Below are 26,990 nucleotides of genomic sequence, written 5' to 3'. Positions count from 1 at the left end.
CTTCTAGACTGTGAGCCCGCTGTTGGGCAGGGGCCGTCTCTAGATGTTGCCCACTTGGACTTCCCAAGCGCTTAGTCCAGTGCCCTGCACACGGTAAACACTCAATAAATACGATTGATTGAAATATGATTGAATGAATGAATGTCTCCCCCTTCTAGACTGTGAGCCCGCTGTTGGGCAGGGGCCGTCTCTAGATATTGCCCACTTGGACTTCCCAAGCGCTTAGTCCAGTGCCCTGCACACAGTAAACACTCAATAAATACGATTGATTGAAATATGATTGAATGAATGAATGTCTCCCCCTTCTAGACTGTGAGCCCGCTGTTGGGCAGGGACCGTCCCTAGATGTTGCCCACTTGGACTTCCCAAGCGCTTAGTCCAGTGCTCTGCACACAGTAAGCGCTCAATAAATACGACTGATTGAAATACGATTGAATGAATGAACGTCTCCCGCTTCTAGACTGTGAGCCCGCTGTTGGAGATGCTGCCCACTTGGACTTCCCAAGCGCTTAGGCCAGGGCCCTGCACCCAGTAAGCGCTCGATAAATACGATTGATTGATTGATCGATTGAAATACGATCGAGTGAATGAATGTCTCCCCCTTCTAGACTGCGGGGACCGTCCCTAGCTGTTGCCCACTTGGACTTCCCAAGCGCTTAGTCCAGGGCCCTGCACGCAGTAAGCGCTCAATAAATACGATTGATTGAATGAATGGATAAAGGAGAGAGGGGCGAAGCGCAGAAGGCCGCCGCACCCCATCTCCTCCTGATCTTTCTTCACCTGCCCCTCCGCCGGAGCCGGGCAAGGCCGGGACGAGGCGGTGCTAACGCCAACCCTGCCAATCACCTTTCCTCTTGGCAGCCCTCCCCCACCCCCCCAGGCCCGCCCCCTCCTCCTCCTCCTCCTCCTCCCCCTCCTCCTCCCCGGCTCCACTGCCTCCTGCCAAACTGTTACCCTGAGTGTTACCGTCAGGAGCAATGACATCAGGGTTTTAAAACAACTTGTTATTCGGGGAGTAATCAGTTGCAATTAGGCATTAATTAAGTATTATGAAAGTTGATTATTTAAGTGAATTCGGCTTTCGACTCTCCGACTATGGTGAGTAGAGGCAGTGGGGTCGTGGGGCGGTGGGGGGGGAGAGGGCGGACCGGAGCTATGCTTTGGGTTTGGTCCTTGGAGGTGATGCAGGCCGGGGGTGCGAGGGCCCCCGGTTTCCCGGTCCTGTCTGGGGGGCCCACTCGGCCCCCGAAAGAGCAAGATCCGTCTCTAAATAGTTTCCCTTTTAGTTTAATAAACTCGCAAGCACAGCTGAGCGGCTTCACGGTTTGCAGTGAGCCGGCCGGGAGAGTCGGGGAGGGAGCCAAGAAACTTTTCCCTTTCTTTGAGTCTCTCCTCCCGCACTCCCACTCCCCACGGTCCCCTCCCTCATCCCGGGGGGATTCGTGGAAAGGCGCGGTTAGGGGGTGGGGGATGCCGTGGGTCAGTGGGGGTTTGGAGGAGGAGACTGAATGTCATTTCTTTTTTCTTGTCTCTCCCGGGGTGTTCCTTGAAGAGTTTGGGGCCAAAGAGAGGAACATGGAACTTGGTACAGGTATTGTCCCTGATGGGGAAAGGGCGGTGGGGGGAGAAAGCGGAGGGGACGGGGGGGAGCAGGGAGGGGAAGGGGCTCTCTTTCACTTTTCTTTCGGTTCTTTTACGGAAGTTATTATTTTTAGCCCAATGAGGTGGCAGCTGAGAATGAGGAGGGGAGGGGGGGGGAAGGGTGGCGGGGACAGGGTCAGGTCGCTCTCTGTTTTCACACACTCGGCTTCTCTGGGTTACGAGGTCGAGGGGGGAAGCTTTTTTTTATTATTTCTTACCTGTTGGGTAAAGATGACTGATTCGACGCTCGTCACCGTGAAAGAACTGAGAGGAGAGGGAGCTGGGACAGTCAGCGATGGGAGCTCGGGGGTTTTCGTGGGGGTTTTTATTCTGTTGTGTGTGCACGTTGGGGTTTTTTTGGTTTTTTTTGTTGTTGTTGTTTTTTTTTTTTTGTCAAGACCCGTGGGTATGTCCGGTTGTGGAGTGTTCCTGTGTTTTGTTTTGTTTTTCCTTCAGAGGGGGTGGTTTGGTTTTTGAAAGCAGCGTCCTATTGGGAAAGGTGGTTAGTCTGGTTTCGGGGCGACTGTCTCAAGGAAAAGGAATTTAATTTATTTGGGACAAGGTTGTGTCGGATGATCAAGCTGCTTATTATGGCTAATGAGTATTCTTCACCTGCGAGTCTGTGGGACGAAGCTGTTGTTATCAGTTCAAAGTGAGGTGCCCGAGATTTGTTCCCCCCCCCCCCGCCAAAACACACACCCTCTGCTGCCTCGCGGCCCACCGGGAGCTGGGTCAGTGACCGTGTTTCAGGTTTCGCGGCCTTGGGATGGTGACAGGCTGCGACTTTGGGTCTTAGAGCCTGACGATGCTGGCTTGGGGCAGTTTGCTTTTGGATTTTGGGGGGGACTATTTTACATATTTAGTATTTCCTTATGGCTCCCATCCAGGGTCCCTAAGTTGTTCCGTTTTCCCTGTCCCTCTCCCCTGCTCTTGTTTTTGGCCAACCTTGGCCTCTTCTCCCAGTTCCTTGCCAACCCACCCCTTTCCCCACCTCCCCCTGCCTAGCTGTGTGTGTGTCTATCTATCTATCTATCTATCTATCTATCTATCTATCTATCTATCTGTAATATGCAGTAATAAACGGGTTGATTGTCAGTGGTGCCTGATCTTTGAACCTTGCCCTTTCATTTTCTAAGGGGCGAGGGTTTTTTCAAGGCCAGAAATGAGAGGAATGGCCGGGCCCAGGGTCTCTTGTCTGGAGAGGTGGACTCTCCAGAGGAGTTAAGGAGCGAAGTAGGTTGGGAGGCAGGGACTTGAAGTAGGAAAAGCGAAACGGCCATGGTGGTTGATTTGGGGAGAGGGTGCGGGAAGATGGGGGCTATTAGAGTCCACCCCCACCCTCCGCCTGTGGTCCTTTGGTCTTCCGGTATCGAGGTGCCCCAGGGCCCATGCTGTCACCCTGGATTTCCCAGGAAGGGGGGAGCACCCCCTGCTGGGCAGAGGGAGTGAGAGGGCGTCAAAAGCCCTGCCTATGGGGGAGACAGCCCACCCCCAGACTCTACAATCCGGTGCCCAATCTGTTGCCTCCTGTCCCCCCACCCCCTTTCTGCGGAACTAGGCCTCCTCCCAACCAAACTCCCTCCCCCTGCAACGGGCTGGGCTGGGCCGATCAGCCCCACCTCCTGCCTCTCACAGGCTCTCACACGCAGGCGGGCACGTGGGGACCTGGCCATTACTCACCGGCAAGGTAGGGCCTCCCTCCTCCTCCTCTTCCTCCTCCTCCGCATCGAGCTGGCGCTCCAGCCACCCGGTAGGCTAGTCCCTCGAAGTCAGTGTGTGTGTATGTGAGACTTTGGGGGGCGGGGCCGGGGGCAGGGGCATCTAGCAGGTGTGGAGGGGAGGGGCTCTGGAGCCAGATGATTCAGGCCTTCTGCTGCTCCCAGGCCGGGCTCCGGAAACTTTTCCTCGAAGTTAGAAGGGCCCCTGAGGTCAGCTGGCCCCTCCCTCAGTTGGAGCAGGGCCCTTCCGGCAGGGCCTGTCTCTTGGCCTTGGGCCACTCAGTTGGAGAAGACCACAGTGTCAAAGCTCTGAACGACTTCCACCCCATGCCCCTTCTACCCGATCTTCCTTGGGCTTGGAAGTCTCACTCCTCGGGAACTTTCAAAAGAGGAAGCAAACTTTCTTTCACACCAAGAGACGAAGGGAAGTTTGCGTCGTCAGAGTTCCGCCTGGGCCGGTCCCAGGTTCCCTCCGCTCTCCATCTCTGATCTTGGAGGAGCCTCCTCTCTCCCATCTCCGGCCATCGGAGACCCAGCCTCATCAGCTGCCAGGGATGATTGGGCCCTGGTTTTTGGCTTTTGCTCTGCACTAACCTGGAACTCCAGCTGCAGCTTCACTCACGTTCCCCGCCATCACAACCATCTTCCTTGAAAGTGTCACTGACGATGGGAGACCACCAGGCTGACATGGCGTTTGGGTGACCTCCAGGCCCACCCTGGACGTGCCTGCTGGGCGTGGCCAACCCAGACATCGGACCACCCTAGGGCAGGGAGCAGGGGCTGCCTAGGGGAGCAGGACAGGGACACCCACTCCCCCGGAACCCAGTGGACCCTCTCCCTCCATCATGGTTCAGCCAAGGGCTGGATCAATCTGGACGTCTTGAGCAATAAAAAATGCCGATGTCGTCCTAATTCACCAGGCCCCGAGATGACAGCAAATTTACATTTTTTAATTAAACTAGCAGCCAGTTTTTATGAGAGGGGGTTGGGTTATGCAAATCAAATGGTTGTGTACGGAAGATTAGGAGAGTTTGGGAATAAATTCCACAAATGCTAATAAAAAAAGGAGAGAGAGAAGAGAGAGAGAGAGAGAGGAAGAGAGGAGGACATGGTTCCATTAGGCCCTTTTAGAGTGATTTCCCTGGGGGAGGGAGCTGGGATGTTGGAGGAGGAAGCTTTCAGACACAGGTAGATCCATTGTGTAGACAGAGGGCTCCTTTGGATGTGCCCCCCCTCCCCTTTCCCTCCTCAGGCCCGTTTCCAGGCCCCAGGCCCCAGAACAGGAGGTCCACTGAGGCTAACAGAAGGAACTTAGTCATGTTACCGGTCAAAGCCTCAGTCGTCGTATTCCCCTGCTTTGGGAGTGGGGAGGCGGAAAGGCAAGAATTACCTGTGAGTTTGCCAGTGCAGGGATGGAGGAGAAATCCCAGAGTTATCTGGAGCTACTCGCTGGCCTGCATGGGCAAGGACTGGAGAGTGAGGGGGCGGGGAAGCGTAGGCCCAGGCGGGGGCAGGTTTGGGTGGCCCAGGGAAGGATGAGGAGAGAATGCAGTGCTAACGGGAAGTGTTGGGGGAAGAGGATGCAGGCTCGGGAAGGGAGGCTGACCCTGGAGGGTTGAAATAGGAATGACTAATCTCATGTCCCAGCTTCAGGGCCGTACACCGGGTCTCATGGGATACTGTGCTGGGGTCTCCTACTCCTGGTCCCCTTACTGGCCTGCCCTCCTAGGGGAGAGCTGTCTGAATATCAGGCATCCCTCGAGCCTGGAGTGATAGGAACAGAATTTGCTGAGCACCCACCGCCTTGCACTTAGAAGTTCCAAACAAGAAAGTGACCCTTTCCTTGCCCCTCCTCTTCCCGGCTCCAATGTACATGCAAGGGCCCACACACCCATGCTCCACAGATGTGCGCACACATCTAGATTCTAATCCCGGCTCTGCCACATGCCTTCTGTGTGACCTTGGGCAAGTCACTTAACTTCTCTGGCCTTCAGGTCCTTCATCTGCAAACTGGGGACTCAATGCCAGTTCTCCATCCTCCTTAGACTGAGAGTCCCTTGTGGCACCTGATTATCTTGTATCTACTGCAGCATTTAGTACAGTGCCTGACACACAGTAAGCACTTAACAAATATCATGTACACACACACACACACACACACACACACACACACACACACACACACACAGAGGCATGGGTAATCTCCCAACATGCATCTGGACATTGCCTCTGAGGATCAGGCCTGGTCCCTAAACTCAGAATTCCAAGGATCAGCCTGGTCCCTAAACTCAAAATTCCAATCAATCAAATTTATTGAGCGCTTACTGTGTGCAGAGCACTGTACTAAGCGCTTGGGAAGTACAATTCCACCCCCACCAAGCTTGCGGGCTGGGGCTCGGCTGGGTCCTGACCCTTCTCTCTCTCTAGTTTAGGCCAGGTGGGCCAGGAGAACCCCAGCTCCCCCAGTGCCTGGCTCATCTGCTGTCCCCCAATTCTCCTAGCAGCAGGATACATATCCAGGAGCCTGCACAGAGGCCGAGCTGGCAAGAGAAGCAGCATGGCTCAGTGGAAAGAGCCCGGGCTTTGGAGTCAGAGGTCATGGGTTCAAATCCCAGCTCCACCAATTGTCAGCTGTGTGACTTTGGGCAAGTGACTTAACGTCTCTGGGCCTCAGTTACCTCATCTGGAAAATAGGGATTAAGACTGTGAGCCCCACGTGGGACAACCTGATCACCTTGTAACCTCCCCAGCGCTTAGAACAGTGCTTTGTGCATAGTAAGTGCTTAATAAATGCCATTTTAAAAAAAAGCTTGGAAGGGGACCTGGGAGAGGCCCTGGAGGGCTTGGGGTGGATCTGGGGAGCAGGTAGGAGTCTTTTTCTTTTTTCCCCAAATGTCTCAGCTGGGGCTCTGCAGATTCATGTCCTCACTTGCCCCATGCCCATCCTCACCCACGCAGGCTCAGCTGGTGCCAGCCAGTGCCATAGCAGTCAGCCAGGCACCAGGGAGCCAGTCTGGGCCAGGGACTGGCACCCAGGGGTGCCTGGTGGTCTAGTGCCAAGAAGGTCCGAGGGTGAGCGTGGTGTCCTCGGGACACCTCTCCATTCTGTGTGTTTGGGCAACGCAGGGTGTTCCAGTAAAACCAGAATTCTTCTGCCCAGGCAAGGCAGGTGGGAGAGGCAGGGAGTGCCAAGGCCTAGGTTTGTGCCACTTCCTGGGACCACCCTGGGGGTCTGATGACAAACTGTGTCAACAGGTTGGTGGGGGGACAGGGAGTGGATGGGGAGGAGTCACTGCCCTCGTCCCCGACCTCTGGCCCAAGCCTGGGCTGGGTCAGGAACGAGGGCGAGTGAGGTGGTGGCTGTCATCCCTCCAACCCCTGCCTAGGTTCCAGCCTGCCCCTGGACTTACCCTCTCTCTCCACCTCCCAACCTGCTCCCTACCACTTCGAACCTTGAGTGCTAAGTCATGTCCGGCTATTCTCTGCTGCCCCAGGGTGATGTCTGGAGAGTCAGTTATTCCCCAGGTGACAATCTGTGATACGTTCAGGCCTGGGGAACAGAATCAGAAGCGCTGGGCAGGACGGGACCCTGGAAGGGCAGGAAGGCGTTGAGGGGGATGGAGAAAGCTGGTTCAGCAATTCTGAAGAAGGGGGTTTAGGTGCCTCTGGCTTTCTGGCAGAGAAGATCAGCATGGACTGGTGGAAAGAGCACAGGCCTGGGTTCAGAGGACCCAAGTGCTAATCCCAGCCCAGCCACTTCTCTGCTGAGTGACTTTGGGCACTTCTCTGTGCCTCTGTAAAATGGGGATTAAGACGGTGAGCCTCATGTGGGACATGGATTTTGTCTAACCTGATTAGCTTGTATCTACCCCAGCAGTTAGTACAGTACCTGGCACACAGTAAGCGCTTAACCAATAGCATTAAAAAATAAAAGCATGTTGGCGGGTGGCTCAGGGACGGGCCTTGAAGGGTCAAGGTAAGGAAGACCAGAGAATTCTTCCTCGGGGAGCGGCCTGAGCCCCCGAGAGAGCTCTGGGGGTGGGCAAGCCCACAGAGGGATTCAGAATTGAGTCCCTTCCCTCCAGCCAGCTCAGGTGAGATTGGCTTCAGGGCCGACAAGGGGAAATCTTTGAGTTGGCACTGCCCGAGAATCTGGCAGAGATCTGGGGCAGGACTTTTACGATGGAAAAATGAAATAAACTAAAGCACCTTTGGAGGGCTGAGTCATGGCCACAACATCGCCTAATTAGAGCGGCTGCCCCTGACTGAGGCGTCCTACCTGCTGGGAAGGTGGGGGCTTCCCCCCTCCCACTTTCCCTCCTCTCCCTTCTGCCCCTTTGGCCCCCGGCACAGCTGGTCATTCCGCCACCCTCCGACCATGGTTTCCCACACTCCCAAGAACGCCTGCCCACCAACTTCCCTGCTTGCCACTATCTGCAAAGGAGGGACCATTCCTCTGTGCTCCATTTTCTGCCCTCTCCCACCAGTTCAGGGTAATTGGGAGAGGGGGGGCGGTGGTGAGGCTGCTTGTTTGAAGCTCTCTGCCTGGAACTTGTTTCAAAGTGACGATGGACTCAGGAGGAAGAAAACATCTTGGGAATAATTAGCATTTGTGGGTCCTCGAGGTGAGCAGCAGCTGTCTGGGGTGGCGGGCTGGGGAGGAGAATCCAGGAGTCCTGGTCGACCCGGGGAGGGGTGGAGTGGGTGACAGTCCCTCGTTGGATTGATTTTTCAAAGGTGGCTTGTTTCCACCCACAGCTTGGCCAGGGTTCATCGTCTGCTTAGTGGAAAATGGGGACTGAGGGGTACCCCTTCCTGCTGTGAATGCTCCCCCCAACTCTTCCACCCTTCAGAGTCTCCACACTTTAATAATCTTCTCTTGTCCATTCAGCCCTCAACCACGAGGCTTCTCAAATTGTAGCCTTTTTTTGCCAAATTTGACTACCCCTTCCCTGGCCATTCCCCAGAACCAAGGGGGCAGGGAACAAGCACCCTGCTTCCCCTCACCCACCCACCCACCAGCTCCCACACCCCCAGAACCAAGGGGAGAAGGGACCCAGAAACCTCCCAGCCCTCACATCCCCTAGAACCAAGGAGGGCAGAGATTCAGCTCCCCCTTTCCCAGCTCTACAACCCTCAGAACTAATGGGGGCAAGAACAACCATCCCCAGCCCCCACAACCCCCAGAACCAAGTGATCCAGGGAATCCACCTTCCCCAAATCTCCACACACTCTAGAACCAAGGGGGGCAAGAACCAAACCCCCACCCCCAGCCCCCACAACCCCCAAAACTAAGGGATCAGGAAACCAACACTCCCTCAACCCCCTCACCACACAGAACCCAGGGGTCCAGTATACCAACCAACCCCCCGAACCAAGGTGGTGCAAGGATCCAGAACCTCTCCAGTCCCACACCTCCTTAAACCGAGGGGGCAGGGAACAAGGCCTCTGAGCCCCCACACTCCCTTCAGTAACCAAGGGGGCAGGGAGAGCTCAGCCAAAGCTTGGGGTAGGTCTCTGCTGCCCCAGAAATTATGTGTGTTTAGCTGAGGGTTTATTAAGATTTTGCACAAGTTTGAAGCCAAATACCAGAAAGAGAGGCAGACACACTTGTGCACACAACACACAAACACACACACACGCGCACACACACACACCCCTATTCAAAGGAGGAGAGCACTCTGTCTCCCCTGCTGTTCCTACTGTGAGCCACCCCCAGCTCGGGAGAAATCGAGGGTCTGGCTGGGCTGCCCCAAGATGGATCTCATCCAGGTGAGAAAGCGGTTGGAGCAGAGAGCAGGGACTCCAGGCTGGGGCTAGGAGTGGCCTTGTGGAAGGAGGGTGGGGAAAAGTGGGTAAGAGGAGGAGTTGCGGTCGAGGAGACGGGGCTGGGCCGGGTTCCCGGGTAAGGCTGCGGTTTGGGGCTGGTTGGTTCTGGGGTGCGCCGCAGGGCACAGGCAGTGATCAAGGCCATGGTGGGGTGTACGGCTCGTCCCCTCCCCTGACTGGGCTTCAGCCAGTTGTTGCTGGCCCCTTCTTGACCACCAGTCCCCATGATCCTGCCCTCTGTGTAAATGTGGGCCTATGCCCCTCCCGCCTCCCTCCCCCGGGTTGCCCGAATCGGGATAGGCAGGGCACTGAGCCATCTCCAGCCTGGAGGGTGGCCAGAGGCTGAGGTTAACACCCCTGCTCACAGGAACGGCCTCGACCACAAATCGTCCAAGTTTCCGCGTCCTGGCACCAATAGGGCCAGGTTCGAGCTTGGGATGGCTAGCCGGCCCAGGACCGCCACCACTGCACCGGCCTCTGGGGTTGGACCCAGTTTCATTCATTCATTCCATCGTATTTATTGAGCGCTTACTGTGTGCAGAGCATTGTACTAAGCACTTGGAAAGTACAAGTTGACATATTTCGAGCACCAATGCCCGCGGGCCTGAGGCCAGGGCTGCCCACTGCTTGCGAGACAAGATTAAGGCATTTGTGCTCTGACCCCTTCTGGGAAGGCAGGCTGTAGCTAACCTTAACCCTAGCCCGGAAAGTGGAGTGGGGGGATGGCAGTCACTTCAGTTCAAGAAGCAGCATGGCTTAGTGCATAGAGCAAGGCTCTGAGAGTCAGAAAGACCTAGGTTCTAGTCCCGGTTCCGCCACATGTCTGCTGTGTAACCTTGGGCAAGTCACTTCACTTCTCTGGGCCTCAGTTACCTCATCTGTAATATGGGGATTAAGACTGTGAGTCCCATGTGGGACAGGGACTGTGTCCAACCTGATTGGTTTGCCTTTACCCCCGCATTTAGAAGAGTGCTTGGCACATAGTAAGTGCTTAACAAATACCATAATTATTATAATTATTATTCACCCTGCTTTGGTGAACTGAGGGTGCTGGTAGTTCCCGGAGGGACGGCTCTCCATGTGTGTGATGGGACGGCGCAGGCGGAGGAGAATTAGGGCACGGGCACAGAGAGGAGCTAGTTTGGAATGTTCCCCAGTTCCCGCAGCAGCAGGAACGGGATCCGGCGGGGGGCCCTGCGGAGGGAGCAGCTCTCAGGCTTTGAGTGGCAGGTGCCTGTGAGGCTCTGGCTGGGCAACTGGGATTAATTGCAGTGCGATGCCAGTGACCCTGTGCACGCCGAGTTGCAGCGTCAGCCTTGGCCCCGGACCACTGCAGCCTCTTTCATCCCGCCTTGGTTGGTCACCCCTGACTCCGTCCCAGTTGAGTCCCTCCTGCCCATTCCCCTGTTCAGGCCTGCCTATCCCTTCTTGGTCCTAGCGGGTCGGGTGGGGCCGAGAAGTGGGGAGCGCCTCCCCAGAATTTTGAAGCTCCAGAAACCCCAGCGAGAGGAGTTACCCTGCCTCTGTCCTCTCCATCCACCCAGGCGGCTGCCCCCCTCGGGCTCTGGGTGGTGAGTTTGTTTGCCAGGGTGACCTGTTTAATCATCTCATTTTCTGGTGGCCGTTTATTCCTCGTTTCCACGGTTACGGCCCCATTAAGGGGAGAAGCAATAAGGCAGTGAGTCAAACAGGTAATAAAAACATTAAAGCCCATGTGCACAGAGGGAGGATGGGGCGGGAGGTGGGAGGGGGCGTTCGGTGAGGTGAGACGGGCCGGGGAGAGGAAGCTGAGACACGGGACAAGAGCCGGCCCGGGCTTCCCTTCGGCCTCCTGGAGGCCTCGGCCGGCCGGCGGCCACCAAAAGGGTAAGTGTAGGTGAGAGGAGGGAAGACCCTCTGGCCAAGATGCGCTGAGGGAGCAGTAACGGGCCGCAAGGTCGAGGTACGATGGAAAATCAGGTGAAAGCGGGAAAGAACCAAGGGAGTCCCATAGAACTCCCGTCCTCGCCTTCAACAAGAAATAAGGCACTAGAGAGTCAGGTAGAATCACCAGCAGCGCTCCCTCAGTTCTGACCTTTGACTCAAGACAAGGCAGTGGGGAGCTTCTGTCAACCACCCTGCACTGAGGGGCAGTGTCCATTAGCACGGGGAAAGACCCTCAGGGTCAGATCTCCTGAGGCAGCTAGGCAGGAGACTTGAACGGTGCAACTCCTGCGGTGGGCCAACCCCAGCCTAAGACCATCCCAGGCTGTCTTAGCTAGCTAGGTAGCTTGGCTGGCTATCCCCTGCACTTGGATTTCAATAATAATAATAATAATAATAATAATAATAATAATAATAATAATAGCATTTATTAAGCGCTTACTATGTGCAAAGCACTGTCTTAAGTGCTGGGGAAGTTACAAAGTGATCAGGTTGTCCCACGGGGGGCTCACAGTCTTAATCCCCATTTTACAGATGAGGTAACTGAGGCCCAGAGAAGTTAAGTGACTTGCCCAAAGTCACACAGCTGGCAATTGGCGGAGCCGGGATTTGAACCCATGACCTCCGACTCCAAAGCCCGGGCTCTTTCCACTGAGCCACACTGCTTCTCTACCCTTTAATCATTCCACCCTCAGTCCCACGGCACTTGAGTACATATCCGTGATTTATTTTAATGTCTGTCTGGAAGTTCCTTGTGGGCTGGGAACCTGTACACCAACTTTATTATAATTGTGGTATTTAAGTGCTTACTATATGCCAAGCACTGTATTAAACGCTGGGTTAGATACAAGATCATTAGGTCCCACATGGGGCTCACAGTCTAAGTAGGAAGGAGAACTAGTATCGAATCCCTAATTTGTAGATGAGGGAACTGAGGCACAGGGAAGTTTTTTGTTGTTGTTATTGGGGTTTTTTTTAATGGTTAAACACTTACTATGTGCCAGGCACTCTACTAAGTGCTGGGGTAGATACAAGCTAATCAGATTGGACACAGTCCATGTCCCATATGGGGCTCACAGTCTTAATCCCCATTTTACAGATGAGGTGACTGAGGAACAGAGAAGTTAAGTGACTTGTCCAAGGTCACACAGCAGATACATGGCAGAGATGGGATTGGAACTCGGGTGCTTTGACTCTCAGGCTCAGGTTCTTTCCACTAGGCCATGCTGCTTCTCCTAAGTACGTGTACTCTCCCAAGCAGTTAGTACAGTGCTCTGTACACACAGTAAGCACTCAATAAATGCCATTATTTGTTTGTCCACACTGCATTGGCAGAGACAGGAGCCTGAGGTCTCTTGAGGGAAAAGGCATGTCTGACACCCCCGACCTTTTTATATGCACAAACACACCTGGGTGAGGGAAATAGTAATAATAACAGTGGTATTTGTTAAGCACTTACTATGCACCAGGCATCAGCGTGGCTCAGTGGAAAGAGCCCGGGCTTTGGAGTCAGAGGTCATGGCTTCAAATCTCGGCTCTGCCAATTGCCAGCTGTGTGACTTTGAGCAAGTCACTTCACTTCTCTGTGCCTCAATTACCTCATCCGTAAAATGGGAATGAAGACTGTGAGCCCCCTGTGGGACAACCTGATCACCGTGTAACCTCCCCAGTGCTTAGAACAGTGCTTTGCACATAGTAAGCGCTTAATAAATGCTATTACTGTTATTATTATTATATTCTAAGTGCTGGGGTAGGTATAAGATAGGTTGGAAGCAATCCCAGTCCTACAGTCTTAAGAGGGAGGTAGAACTGGAAGCTCAGAGGCTCAGAGAGGTTAAGGACTTGCCCAAGGTCACACAGCAGGCATATGGAGACTCTGAGGCTAGGACTCGGGTCCCCTGAGTCCCAGGCTGTGCCTGGCTCTTTCCTTTAGGCCACATTTGCTATTTAGAGACTGGAAGGGGAGGCACTGGGCGCCAACCGGCTCAGTCCCCACAGTGGCAGCACAGGCAAGACACCATCCCACCTCGACCAGAGGACATACAGTATTGGAAAGGGGGACCACAGGAGGCTGGGGGCCAAGTGAGGAAGGGAATGAGAAACCTTCCTCTTTCAGAGTCAGTTCGTTGGCTCTTTTCTATTTTCCTACTATGTTACCCTCCCTCTCCACCTGGGTGACGGGGGGAAGGCAGGAGAGGTGGATTTCTGACATTGTTTTGGGCCCTGGAGTTTCTTTTCCACCAACTTTATCAGAAAGCATATTTGTGGTGAGTGCTGTGAAAAGGCCTGGCCTCGTGAGCAAATACTCACAGTGCGGACAGGCTCTGTGACCTTGAGGGAGCAGCAAAGCAGAGGGAGAGAAAGAGAGAGGGAGAGAAGAGATTGGAAGAGGAGGGTGACTGGATGTGGACGGGCAGGGGCCTCTTGGAGAGGGCTGGCTAGAGAGGGGGGTGAGGAGTGAGGGAAAACAGATTTAGGAGGGAGGATAACCAACCAGGAAGGAGTGTTGTTGGTTCCCAGAAGTTTTTCATGTCCCTCATGTGGTTCTTGTTGGGGTGAGAGAATGTGGCTAGGATGCTTATTGGTTAAGGGGTGAGGGTGGGATCAGGGCGGGATGGAGCAGGAGTGGGTGGGGAGAGCCAGTGAAGAGTGGTTCCCAAAAAGATCAGCTGGTTCAGGTGGCTGGTGGCACATCAGTGGCTTTTCTGGGCCCAGCATTGGTGTGTGAGGTGCTGAGTGCCTGGCCCCCTGCCCCTTTCTAGCCCACCCCAGAGAAGAGTCACAGGTGTCTTTCCCAGGCCTGTGGATAAGCAGGTGCAGAGGGGAGGTGCAAAGGGGAGCTGCAGGATCCCTACAGATCCAAATGGGGAATATTCCCGGGGAATAATCTGGCACACACTGGGGGTGCCTACCCCCTCGCAACTGCTGCCCATCCCCCTCGAGGTTGGTTTGAGCCCCCGGTGAAGTTGGTGGGCCAGCTGGAAGCTGGGCCGGAACTCCCTTCCAGCAGGGAGAGGGAGGAGTGTTTGACCTCTGAGGACTCAAGACCCAACTTCATGCCCATTTGGGATCCCAGGTTTGGCCCTGAAACCTCGAGGGCCTATCGGGCCGGGCAACCTGCAGGAGCCAGTGTGTGGGGCGGGGGACTCAGTTGGGCTCTAGTTTGCCTTCGGTTTCCCCGATCCCGCCAACCCTTCCATCTCCGAGGGTGGGTTTGACTCGCCGAGCCGATTTCCGATGCTGCCGAGAGAGGAAGAGCCGGGAAGTGGGGGGAACCCTCGGGCTGAAGCTTGCACCTTGGGAACAGGCCTAGATGAGTTAATATTCCGATCAAACAATTAAAAATAGACAAGGCTCCCGCAGCACAGCTGCCGCGGCTCCTCAGCAACTGTCACCGGCAGGCCTGCGGGGCAGGTGGCTCGGGAAAGGAGTTTTTCGACAAATGTCAAAGATCAAAAATCTCGACTCCCCCTCCCCTCCTCCTTCTCCTCTGCTGGGGGCACAGTGGGGGAGCCCAGTCCTCACCTGCGGTTTGGGGGGAGGGGGAAGCCCGCACAGAGCAGGAGCCTGGGGTGTCCCCCCTCCCCTCCCCGAGGCTGGGTCTTGGCGGGTGAAGTCACTGCCAGATGCCTCTGTAATTGCTTTAAGAATCTAACTTAGAATAAGATGAAAACGCATATTCCTGGGTGAGGAGTAATTTCCCATCTAATAGTAAATTAATGAAAGGATTATACTGAGGGGCCCGGCTGGCAGGCCGCACTCATCTGATAAATCGCGATGTCTCGGGAAAAGGGTTCTGAGCCAGGTCTGCCGGAGTCGCCCGACTGGTGGTCTCTCTCTATGTCCCCAGGCCACCCAACTGGGGGTTTCTCTCTCTCTCTCTCTCTCTCTCTCTCTCCCTCTCCCCCCCCCCCACCCCCACTGGTGTAGGGGGGTGGGTCTCTATCCCCGAGTGCCCACACCCCAACCCTCTTGAGTCCCAACACCAGGTCAGCCAATACCAGAGACCGTGCACAAGAACTAAGGAGGGGATGGAGGGATGGCGGAAACCCTGATTGCCGTACACCCAAACTGGGCCTCGCTCAGATTGATGGGATAAGGAGACATTGGCTAACTCTAACTTCCCTGGACAAAATACCAGCTTTGTTTGACCGTTTTTCCCTGAACTTCCCATGATTTGAACACACCCCAGTCAGATAGCCAGCTTTCTCCTGCAAATAGATGTAGATGAGGAGGAAAAGGTTAGGGGAAGGCAGGTGGATTTCTAGCCCTGCCGGGGAAATGACACCACTGAGGGCCATTTTCGAGGAATGAGGGAGGGTGGGAGTGAGTGACAGCAGGAAGGATATAGGACGGATCTGAGGAAAAACTTGCTACCCACTGGGGTGGTTCTATCAAGTGTGGAGGAAGGTGCTAGTCAACTCTGGGTCTAAGTGTTGCCTAGTGGGTGGAACACGGGCCTGGGAATTAGAAGGACCTGGGTTGTAATCCCAGCTCCGCCACTTTTCTGCTACGTGACCTTGGGCAAGGCAGTTAACTTCTTTGTGCCTCAATTACCTCATCTGTAAAATGGGGATGAAGACTAGGAGCCCTATGTGGGACAGGAACTATGTCCAACCTGATTAGCTTGCATCTACCCCAGTGCTTAGTACAGTGCCTGCCACATAGGAAGGGCTAAAAAAATACTTTAAAAAAATATCTAGGTGCTGTCCTGCTTGGAGGCAGGGGTGGTGACTAAATGACTTGCCAGGGCCCTTCCCGGCCCTGGGATTCCCAATTTGTGTATAAGGGGTAGCTCATTCTGAACAGGTATAACAGGTCATCCTTAAAGGGCTGCTCAGGACATAGGTACACAGCACATACATGAGCCTGACATCACTATGTAGATGGGAGTAAATGCTGCATCCATCGGGTTGTGGGGTTTGTAGATCTTCCAAATTGTACTGGTGCAGTGGTCCTGGAAGATTCAGGCTCAGCTCATTTAGTGCTTGAAAAAGTGAAACTTTTGAGTAATTGGGGAATGAATGTAGGGGACAATAATAAAGATGCCTTGAATTTATAGAATTTTTAGAATGTTGGTCCAACCAAGGGCTCAGAGAGAGCTCTTCCCCGGCAAGTCCATTCATTTTCATCACTTCCTTGGGAAGGAGGTAAGAGACAGGAACTGCCCTGGGGGTCATGTTCAGCGGAGATGTCTTGTGTAGAGAGCATGAGTGGACCTGGGAGACCAAAGTCTTGAGTTCTAATCCCAGTGCCGTCTTTAATTTGCTGAATGACCCTGGCTAAGTCACCGAACTGCTCTGGACTTTTGGGTCTTCCTCCGGGGCCGGCTGTGAGGATGAGATCTCTGAAGCAAAAGCACCTGTGGGCTTTCCAGGGGGATGGAGAAGAAATCCACTGTGACCTTAGTCCAGAAGGAAGAGGATAGTGAGAGATGGTCATCTAAGCACCTGGATTTGGTGTGCTTCTGCGGCTTGGAGACAAATGGAGTGAGGCTTTCGCAGGGAGGAGGCCTCAACAAATTGGTGTCCACAGAGACAGGGGATTGCTCTTCTGGAGCAGTGAGCAAGGAGTATTTGAAAGGAAGCTTAAAACACTCCTCCCGGTTGGCCCAGCTCTAGGAATGGGTCCTGCCATCCCCCAGATGACTGAGGGAGCTGGGGTTGTTTTGGAAGCAGTACGGGACAACTTGCTGCTTTGGGGACCACTGTCCATCGTGGCCTCTCCTAGCCAAGTCGCTTGGGAAGAGTACAGGACTGGAAGCCAAAAGAACTGGGTTCTGATGTTCTCACCCTGGCTCCACCACTTGCCTGCTGTGTGACCTTGGCCAAGTCACTTGGACTTCTCTATGCCTTCATTTCCTCATCTGTAAAATGGGGATTAAACACCTGTTCGTTCTCTCTCATAGACAGGTGGCCCTTTGAGGGACAGGGATTGTGTGTGATCTGATCATATCTATCCTTATCAAGTGCTTGGTAGAGTGCTGTGCACACAGTAAGGGCTCAGTAAATACCATTGATTACCCCAGCACTTAGCACAGTGCTTGGCACATAGGGCCTGAGGAATACCACAGTTACTATAATTATTACCTGGTCCAGTACTCTCCTTCTGGCAGTGGCCTCGGAGGACTGTTTCCTTAACTTAGAGAAGCAGCGTGGCTCAATGGAAAGAGCGCAGGCTTTGGAGTCAGAGGTCACGGGTTCAAATCCCGACCCTGCCATTTGTCAGCTGTGTGACTTTGGGCAAGTCACTTCACTTCTCTGGGCCTCAGTTACCTCATCTGTAAAATGGGGATTAAAAACTGTGAGCCCCACATGGGACAACCTGATCACCTTGTAACCTCCCCAGCGCTTAGAACAGTGCTTTGCACATAGTAAGCACTTAATAAATGCCATTATTATTACTATTATTATTATTAACACCAGGGCGTATTCTGAGGGTGGGTGGTAAGGGGAGGGACACAGCTCTCCCAGAGCTCCCGGTGGGGGATGGGGCAGAGTCGGAGCTGCTGGGGTAGGAGTGGGAAGTGGGATTTGGAAGGGTTTGGATGCCAGTTGGTAGCTGACAGTTGACGTTTGAGCAAATAGATGGGTGAATGCCAGGCCTGCGGGGGCCTTTTCTTTATCTTCTCTGGCCCCTGGGGGGAAACGGAGGGGGACAGGCTCCTGACAGGAGAGAGGCATGAATGTTTCCTAGGTCTTCCGCATCCCACTGCTCCTCCTCTTCCTCCTCCTCCTCCTGGGTTAGCACCAGCTCAGCTGCCCGAGAGGGCGTGTTCTGGGGCTGGGGACCTCAGTTCAGATGGTAGGAGAAGGGCCTGCCCCCATGCCCCCTCCCCTTCCACTCCCTTAGAAGCATGGCTCTCCCCTCTCCTGGGCATCCCAAGGTCTTTCCGGCCACCAGGCCCCCGACCGGGCACAGCGGGTAGCCAGGGGTAGCGGGTCTTTGGGAGAAGGTGGGCTGCTGTGCCCGGCTTCCTGGTCCCAGGGGCTGGCGAGGGGCAGGTTGAGACAAGCTCCTTGCAGGGAAGGTGTTAACAAACAGCAGATGATTAAACATGACAAGCGGTGACATTTCTGTGCGGGGTTCTCGGTCTCGGCAATGCCAAGAATGAAGCTATAAACCCTGACATTTTGTGTTATGCACTGAAAGGTTTTTAATAGACCTCTGTCTCTCCCTCTCCCCTCTGTTTCTCTTTCTCTCCTTCACCCAATTCCCTTCTTCTACCTCCCCCAACTGCTGCCTTTGCCTTCTCCTGTTTCCTGCCCATCTGGGTTCCTTCCTGTCTGCTACCAGCCCTCAGGCCTTCCCCGCTCTGCTCTCCTCCTCCTCTTCCTCCTCCTCTTTCTCCTATAACAACAATAATAATTGTGGTATTTAAGTGCTTACTATGTGCCAGGCACTTTTCTAAACACTGGGGTGGATACAAGCAAGTCGGGTTGGACACAGTCCCTGTCCCACATCGGGCTCACAGTCTTAACCCCCATTTTATAGATGAGGTAACTGAGGCACAGAGAACTGAAGTGACTTGCCCAAGGTCACAAAGGAGGCAAGTCCTTTGCTTCTTCTTTCTAGAGAAGCAGCGTGGCTCAGTGGAAAGAGCCCGGGCTTTGGAGTCAGAGGTCATGGGTTCAAATCCCAGCTCTGCCAATTGTCAGCTGTGTGACTTTGGGCAAGTCACTTAACTTCTCTGTGCCTCAGTTACCTCAGCTGTAAAATGGGAATTAAGACTGTGAGCCCCACGTGGGACAACCTGATCGCCCTGCATCCCCCCCAGCGCTTAGAACAGTGCTTTGCACATAGTAAGCGCTTAACAAATACCATCATCATCATCAAGTGGTGGAGACGGGATTAGAACCCAGGACCTTCTGACTCCCAGGGCCTTGTTCTATCCTCTAAAGCTACACTGCTTTTCCCTCCTCCCCCTCCTTTTCCTCCCCCTCCTCCCCAGTAGTCCATTGCAGCCTGTTCCCACTAGAATGTAAGACCCTGGAGGGCAGGGATTCATTCATTCAATCGTATTTATTGAGCGCTTACTGTGTGCAGAGCACTGTACTAAGCACTTGGGAAGTACAAGTTGGCAACATGTAGAGACGGTCCCTACCCAACAGCGGGCTCACAGTCTAGAAGGGATCACATCAACCCATTCTACCGTTCTCCCCCAAGCACTTAGTCCAGTGCTCTTGCATACAGAAGAAACTCAGTAAATATCCTTGATTAATTGATTATTCCCTTCAGCCTCCTCTGCTCCCCTCCTGCCCCCTGCCACTCTCCCGCCCTGTGGCTGGGCTGCCTCGCTTCCCCACTCCCTTTTCCGGACCCTGATGTCACACCCCGGCCCTCGGCCGACCGCAGCTGTGCCAGTTGTCTCTGGGGGAGCAGGTGCCGGCCCAGCGCCCTTTCTGCGGAATAACATCTTGGGGCGGCCCGAGAGCCGGGGGGCTGATGGAGTGGGAGGGCAGGGGACCAGGAGAGGGGGAAATATGGGTTTGGTGGGTTCGGGTTTTTTAAGGTTTTCTCTTTGCCTTTTCTCCTTTGGGGGTCAGAGCCGAGAGGCCAGTGGGGAAGCGATCCAGAGAGCCGCGCTTCATGGGGAACAGTTGCCGGGTTTATTCCGAAAGGGGCCGGTCGACAACAGTTGCTCCTCTCAACCAGAAATGTTGGAACAACTGGGGATTCTGGCCACCTCTAGACAGAGCCCCGGCAAGGGAGGGCATTTGGAGGTGACTCTGAGGAGAGGAGCTGCCCCACTCCTAAACCCAAGGGTGGGGAGGAGGCGGCGGGCCCCAGAGATGAAAGAGTTCCCTCGTGCACCCTCCCTCTGCAATCTGGGGGACTCCATATGGAGGGATGGGAGAGCTAATGGAGGGCTGGGTTGGGGGTGGCCCAACCTCCAAGCATGCTCACTTCAGATTTTAAGGCAGCAAAGCCCCAGCCCTGTGGGGTTGGAGAGTTACTTTTCCTCCTCTGAAGTGACTGTGAGCCCTCTGTTGGGTAGGGACCGCCTCTATATGTTGCCAACTTGTACTTCCCAAGCACTTAGTACAGTGCTCTGCACACAGTAAGTGCTCAATAAATACGATTGATTGAATGAATGAATGAATGGTGGTGTCGGCAGTGATTGAGGGGCCGCTGGGGCCACTGCACCTTCCTCGGCCCATGGGGAAGCCTATTGGACCCACCGGCATGATGGAGCTGGCGTTGTGACATCTCCAGCCTCCTTCCCTTCTCTTCTGGCCTCCCTCCGTGAGCTGCCTGGAGAGCCCCTGGGGAGCCCCGGGTGCCCGTTCTGCAGTAGTGGGGTGAAGGTGAGGGTCTGCACACCCCCATACTTATTGTTGGTGACACAACCAGGCTGGAGCCCCCACAGACTTTTGCTGGGCCAGTACTTGCCCAAGCAAGCCTTGGCCTGGGCCCCCTGATAAGCCCCTTTGCTGCAAAAGGAGAGGGAAGTGATCAAGAGGGTTGTTGCGGTGCAGAGTTGGTAGAAGGCTCAGGTAAGGTTCCCCAGGGTTGCAGAGGGTAGCGCTGGGGTGAGTGAAAGTTAACCCTTACGACATTATAGCTGGCCTTTCCAGCTGCACTGTCTGAGAGCCAAGCACCATTAGTGGGCAGTCAGTGGCCCGGAGGCCCTGAGGAGTCAGGGAGAAGTGAGGGCAGAGCCCACCCTGTTCCCCAGGGCTGAGTCCTGGTGGTGCCAGTTGCAGTCCAAGGCAGCAGGAGAGCTGACCGGAACAGCAAGCAGCTGGACACACAGGGGGTTTCTCTCTCCCCTGCTTCCAGGTCTCCCTACCCTAGTTTTAGCAGGTGCTGATGAGTGATTAGCCCAGAGAAGGGTGGCCAGCAACATTTAGAGGCTCTGCCCTGCCTTGCTCCTCCCTGCCCTCCTCCATCTTGCTCCCCATTGTGTCCCCTGCTCCTCCTACCCTCCCACCCATTCCATGGTTGGCCCGAAATGACCTCCTACCTGTCCCCCTTCCTCTACAGGGTTTCCTCCACCACCAATAGGCCTTCTTTATAGCCCAGCAGAACTCCTCCAAGAAAGGGAAGCCCCAGATACATCAAGGGTCTGACCCAAACCAAAGGCAGGAGACAGCGGCCCCAGCTGAGCTGGGCGGAGGGAGTTGGCCAGGGGGTCCCTGACCTCTCCCAGCCATGAAATAGATATGAATCGGGTCCACCTGAGATTCCCTGAAGAACTACAGGGTCTTGTTTCCCTCTTGTCCTCTCAGTCTGGAAGCCAGCGCCCAAAGACCCTTACCTACCTTTTTTCTGCACCTCAGTCACTTCCTGTCCGGGAGTGACTGCTGCCCACTCTTGCCAGACTGAGCCCTCCGCCAACCTCCACCCCAAGGTCCTGGCTGAGCCCCAACTGCCTCCGCACCGCCCCTTCACACCCACGCCTGGGGTGCCAGGCTGGACCCCCGAAGGGCCAAGGCCTGCCGCCCTCCGTTGGCAGACTGAGCTGAGGTTGGGGATGGGGGAGTGGGGGGGACAGCCCCAGAGCTCAGGCTTGGCCTGCTGCCCGGGCAGATTCGGAGCCAGGTTTTCCAGTAATCCCTACATCCTGTTGCAGATCCTTAATCAGCTGGAACCCAGGCTGAGCAGGACCTGGGCTTCAAACGTTGAGGCTGAGGACTGCAGGCAGAACCACCAGTGGAGCCCACCCTGCCCCACCCCACCAAACCCCCTGAGTGGTGGCCGGAGGAAGCCAGGGAAGGGTTGAGGGGTGGGGTCTGGCCCGACACCTAGGGAGCGGGTTGCCGAGGAGAAGCTACTCTGCTCCCTGGTGCCTGACTGAGGATAAGAAGTGGATTTAATAATAATAGTAATAATGATAATAAAAATAATGGTATTTGTTAAGCACTTACCATATGCCAGGCACTGTATTAAGTGCTGAGGCAGATACAGGCAAATCGGGTTGGACACAATCCCTGTCCCACACAGGGCTCACATTCCCGACCCCCATTTTGGAGATGAGGTAACCAAGACAGAGAGCAAGTGGCTTGGCCAAGGCCATGCAGCCGATGACTGGCGGGTCTGGGATTAGAACCCATGACCTGACTCCCATGTTGCTCCCCTGGGGCTGAGGCTTCTGGAGGTTGCCTGGAGCCAGGCCATCATACTTCAAGACCCACCTGAAGGGCTCCCCTCCTCTCGGGCCACAGGTCCCAGCCCAATATGGGGCCTGTGCCTTAGTGGTGTGTGTGTTTTTTGTTGGGGGGGGGACAAATCCAGCACAGCTGGGCAGTCTGGGGCTTCAGCCTCTGTTGTCTGGTTCCTTTAGACGAAGGGGAGGGGTCAGCATGCTGTGGCAAACCCCCTACATATGCACACACGCACACCCCAACCCCCACCCACCCACCCCACTCAGGGAGTGCTCAGCCTGCAGACTCCAGCCTCCTGTCTGTCAAGGAAGCCCTCTGGGGAAGGCCAGGGGCGAGGGAGGAGGAGGATACCAATAGCCGGGAGTGATGGAAGCTAAGCAGAATTGGGACATCCGGGAGCCGGGGATGCCTGGGATCAGCCTCGTTAAATCAGCCAGTCAGTCAGTCGATCATATTTAATAATAGTAATAATGATGATGGTGGCATTTGTTAAGCGCTTACTATGTTCTAAGCACTGGGGAGGATACAAGGTGATCAGGTTGTCCCATGTGGGGCTCACAGTCATAATCCCCATTTTGCAGATGAGGGAACTGAGGCTCAGAGAAGTTAAGTGACATGCCCAAGGTCACACAGCAGACGTGACGGAGCTGGGATTAGAACCCCTGACCTCCGACTCCCCAGCCTGTGCTCTTTCCACTGAGCCATGCTGCTCCTCAATATTTATTGAGCACTTACTGTATGCAGGGCACTGTAACCCTGTATCTACCCCAGTGCTTAGAACAGTGCTTGGCACATAGTAAGCACTTAACAAATACCATCATCATTATTATTACTGAGTGCTTGGGAGAGAACACTATCACAATATAACAGACACATTCCCTGCCCGCAACGAGTTTACAGTCTAGAGGAAGAGCTTACAGTCTAGAGAGAGAACGTCGCAGCCATGCGCTCTGTTTGTGGGCTGGGGACGGGGCAGGGGTGGACAGTTACTTTAATAATGAGGAGGGCGAGTCAGAGCCTCTCTGTGGACCTCAAACCTGGGCCAGTGCTCTCCCCTGGCCAACGAGGCCCACCTTGGTCCTGAGGGATCCCACCCCTCGGGCAGCACCCCCCTGTCTCCCAAAGTGGCCTCCCCTGAACCCCTGGTTCCAGGGGCTGGACACTGAGGGGACAGACCACCCCGGGGCTGGGGAAGCTGGCAGGGAATAAGGTGGCGGGGGTGGGCAGCGGGCGTCCGCCAGCCCTGGGCTGAGTGGGGCCAGGCCGGTCAGGCACACGGCCTCTTTTCTGTATGGAAATGAAAAATTTAGGCTAATGGAGCTCAACCATCTCTAATTTTGCGATGGCAGGAGGATTTTGATTGAAAGTAATTAAGCAAGCTAGCTGTAAAATTAATTAAAGCAAAAGGGGGGGATTTTTTATTGGATTGGATAGCGATATAGCGTCTGTCAGGCGGGGGACGGATGGGGGTGACCTGAATCCTCTGCCCTCCTCCCTCCTCCCTCCTCCCACCCGGGACGTTTATGTCACTTTAATCTCCTTACAGCGGCTGGTGTGCATTTGTTTGAAATAATCAAGGAAATATGGTCAGAAATTGTCAGCTTTCAGATCTAATTTACCTGACGGCCCCTGCGTGAGCCGGCGCAGCCCAGGCGAGCGGGGGCGAGCGGACGTGGAGATCTGGAGGGGACACGGCACTGCTGCCCACCAGGCTTCTGGTCACCGTGCTCCCCGACCCCTCGCCCCACCACCCCACCTCCCTATTACCCCATCCCACTGACCCCCACGGCCCTGCTTCCCCTGTCCCCCACCCAGGGCTGGCAGAGGCTCAACTCGAGAGTTTGGTGACCATCCCTTGTCGCCCCACACCCCTGCCCACCCCCCTTTCCCTCTCCCCCACCTGCTGCCTCATCCCTGCCCCATAACCAGCTTTAGGGTTTAGGGAATATAGGATTAGGTAGGTGACTGTAATTCCTCATTCCAGATGGCTGACAACTGCTTAGCCCTGCCACTGGCCCGAAGTTTTAAAAATACTTTAAAATTAGTCCCTTTGTTTCGCCGCTGCTGTCCCCCGGCTTGGGGCTTGATGATGATGGGTAGGGTGGTAGCGGCGGAGAAGAAAGGTGGGTAAGTGGGTGGGTGTGTCTCTGGTTCCTGCCCCTTTCTTCCATTGCACCTTTCCCAGCTTCAGGGTTCTTTTCCCAAGACACTGCTGCCACCTCCTCTTCCTCCTCCTCCAGACCCAGAGTCAGGAGGCCCCTTCCTCCCTTCAACTAATCGATGGGGAAGCCGAGGCAGAAGAGGAGAGGGAAGCTCTGAGTCCTAGTTCCCCTAAGGCAGCCTGGGCCTGTCCCCCTCTTGCTGCCAGGGCCCTGGGGCGGGAGGGTGGGTGAGTGGAGGGCAGATCATCATCATCAATCGTATTTATTGAGCACTTACTATGTGCAGAGCACTGTACTAAGCGCTTGGGAAGTACAAATTGACAACATATAGAGACAGTCCCTACCCAATAGTGGGCTCACAGTCTAAAAGGGGGAGACAGAGAACTAAACCAAACATACTAACAAAATAAAATAGACTAGATATGTGCAAGTAAAATAAATAAATATATATATAGAGTAATAAATATGTACAAATATGTGGGGAAGCCTCACAGTTTCTGAGCCCCTGAGATGGTTGAAGTTAGCAGTTAGTAACTCTAGCAACTGCTGGAAAGAGTTAAATGCAAAGGGATTCATAGCCTGGATTCCCTCTTCCTCTGGCCTAGTGGATAGAGCACGGGCCTAGGAGGAAGAAGGACCTGGCTTCTAATCCCAGCTCCGCCACACATCTGCTTTGTGACCTTGGGCCTTCTCTGGTCCTCAGTTACCTCATCTGTAAAATGGGGATTAAGTCTGTGAACCCCATGTGGGAGAGGGACTGTGTCCAACCTGATTAACTTGAATCTACCCCACTGTTTAGAGCAGTGCTTGGCACATAGTAAGTGCTTAAGTACCATTAATTATTAATTATTATTACCCACCCCTAATGCCCTTTCCACTCGCTTCTGAAACTGCCCCTTGCCCAGTGCTGGAAGGAAGGACTCTTGGGTTCTTGACAAGGGCCATTCCCCTGTCTGTTGGTAAATGAGACCGGCTCTGATCACCCTAAAGGGAGGGCCCCAAGGAAGTGGACAAACACTAGGAAAGAGGCCAGACCTCCTCGGCTGGAAGCGAAGGCCAACAGAGAAAAGAGCTCTTCCCATCCCCCATGCATCAACCTAGTCCCTCTCCTGCCTGGCCCGCTGCTAGAACTCAGCAGGCCTCGGGGGCAACCACCAGGGAATAAAACGGTGCTTACACTCAGCAGTACCCAGCAGATTCTGTGGGACCCCCCTGTCCAAAATGGGGGATTTAAGAGTGCTCGGAGGAGACCTGTCTCTGACCCATGAGCAAATTGAACTGAGCCCTGGCAGAATGTGGAATTTGGGTCCGGCTCGCCACTGCCTCGGTCCCTGGTGGCTAGGCCCAACCTGGCTAGGCCTACTTGACTTCCAGGGCAGGGGTGGGGCCACAGGGCAGGGAACGTGTCTACCAACTGTGTTACAGTATTCTCTCCCAAGTGCTTAGTTCAGTGCTCGGCACAAAGTAGGTGTTCAATAAATACCATTTTTCGATTGATTTGTGGGGGTTGGTGTGTGGGCAAGCGTGACTGACCCTGGGAGCTGCCTGGACTAGTGGACCCCAGTTTCCTCATGGGCATGACCCATTGAGTAACTCAGCCACTGAGCCATCTGGGGGCCGGGGAGCCCCCAGGCCTGGGCCTTTCTGTCAGGGTACTGAAACGGAGTGGCAGTTCGGATCACCCAGTCTCCCTTGCCTGACTTGCCACCGTGACTGCCAGGTCCTACGACTCTAGTAGTAGCCCGTGTCCTCCAAGGGCCTCCCAGCCGGGCCCCGGCCCACCTGGGCACCTTTCTCCTGACCCAAACTGATGCCCTTCCCAGGAGTAAAGGCTTTCCTTCATTCGATCAGTAGTATTTATTGAGCATTTACTCTGTGCAGACCACTATATTAGGATAGTAAGATAGAATAGGTGGACATGATCCCTGCCCTCAAGGAGCTGACAATCTAGCAGCATAAATAAATGACAGGTCAGGGAAGCAGCAACGTATAAGGATCTGTACATCAGTCATCTTGAGGGGAGTGGAAAGGGTGAGCACCTCTAAGTGTTCAAGGGCTAAGGTCGGACACTGCAGGTGGGACATTTGGAGAGTGCACTTCCTCTAGTACCTGCCTGTCCTCTCCCCTTTCATTCTCTTCCTCTAGAAAGTAGTCTTCTTGTGGGCAGGGAATGTGTTTACTAACTCTGTTCAAATTTACTCTCCCAAGTACTTCATACGTTCTCAACACACAGTAATCATTCAATAAATACCACTGACTGACTGATTTCTCTTCTCCCCTCCCTTCCCCTTCTGTCCCTTCCCGTTCCTTGCCTTCCCTTAACCTTTTCTGTCCTCCTCTTCCCCTCTAACTTTCCTTTTCTCCCTACCCATTATCTCCTTTCTTTTCCTTTTTTTTCTTTCCCTTTTCCTTTCCTTCCCCCTCTCTGCCCCCTCCTATCTTCCCCAGGCCTCAGAGAGAACCTAGCTTGGGGGCATCCTCCTTCCCAGCCCAGTTTCCTTGTCATCTGTTGTGTTTTCTCAAATGCTTTGTACGATGTTTTGCACCCAGTGGGCCCTCATTAAATACTGCTGCTACTAGGAACTACTACTATCCACCACTTCTCACCA

The 26,990-nt window shown here is 54.4% G+C and overlaps 1 protein-coding gene across 1 annotated transcript in view; it reads left to right on the top strand.

Annotated features, from left to right (window-relative positions):
• Nucleotides 1-1,014: 1,014 nt before the first annotated feature.
• Nucleotides 1,015-26,990, top strand: part of CASZ1 (castor zinc finger 1) — an 87,826-nt gene continuing 61,850 nt past the window's right edge. Inside the window, exons 1-2 of the mRNA XM_038746624.1 lie at nucleotides 1,015-1,098; nucleotides 1,553-1,591. Of these exons, the coding sequence (XP_038602552.1) occupies nucleotides 1,050-1,098; nucleotides 1,553-1,591 (88 nt within the window). The 5' untranslated portion in view covers nucleotides 1,015-1,049. The remainder of the gene's footprint in view (nucleotides 1,099-1,552; nucleotides 1,592-26,990) is intronic.

Source organism: Tachyglossus aculeatus, chromosome 5 (genome assembly GCF_015852505.1).
Source record: "Tachyglossus aculeatus isolate mTacAcu1 chromosome 5, mTacAcu1.pri, whole genome shotgun sequence".
In the NCBI taxonomy this organism is placed as follows: domain Eukaryota; kingdom Metazoa; phylum Chordata; class Mammalia; order Monotremata; family Tachyglossidae; genus Tachyglossus; species Tachyglossus aculeatus.
This window is presented reverse-complemented; position numbering and strand designations above follow the sequence as displayed.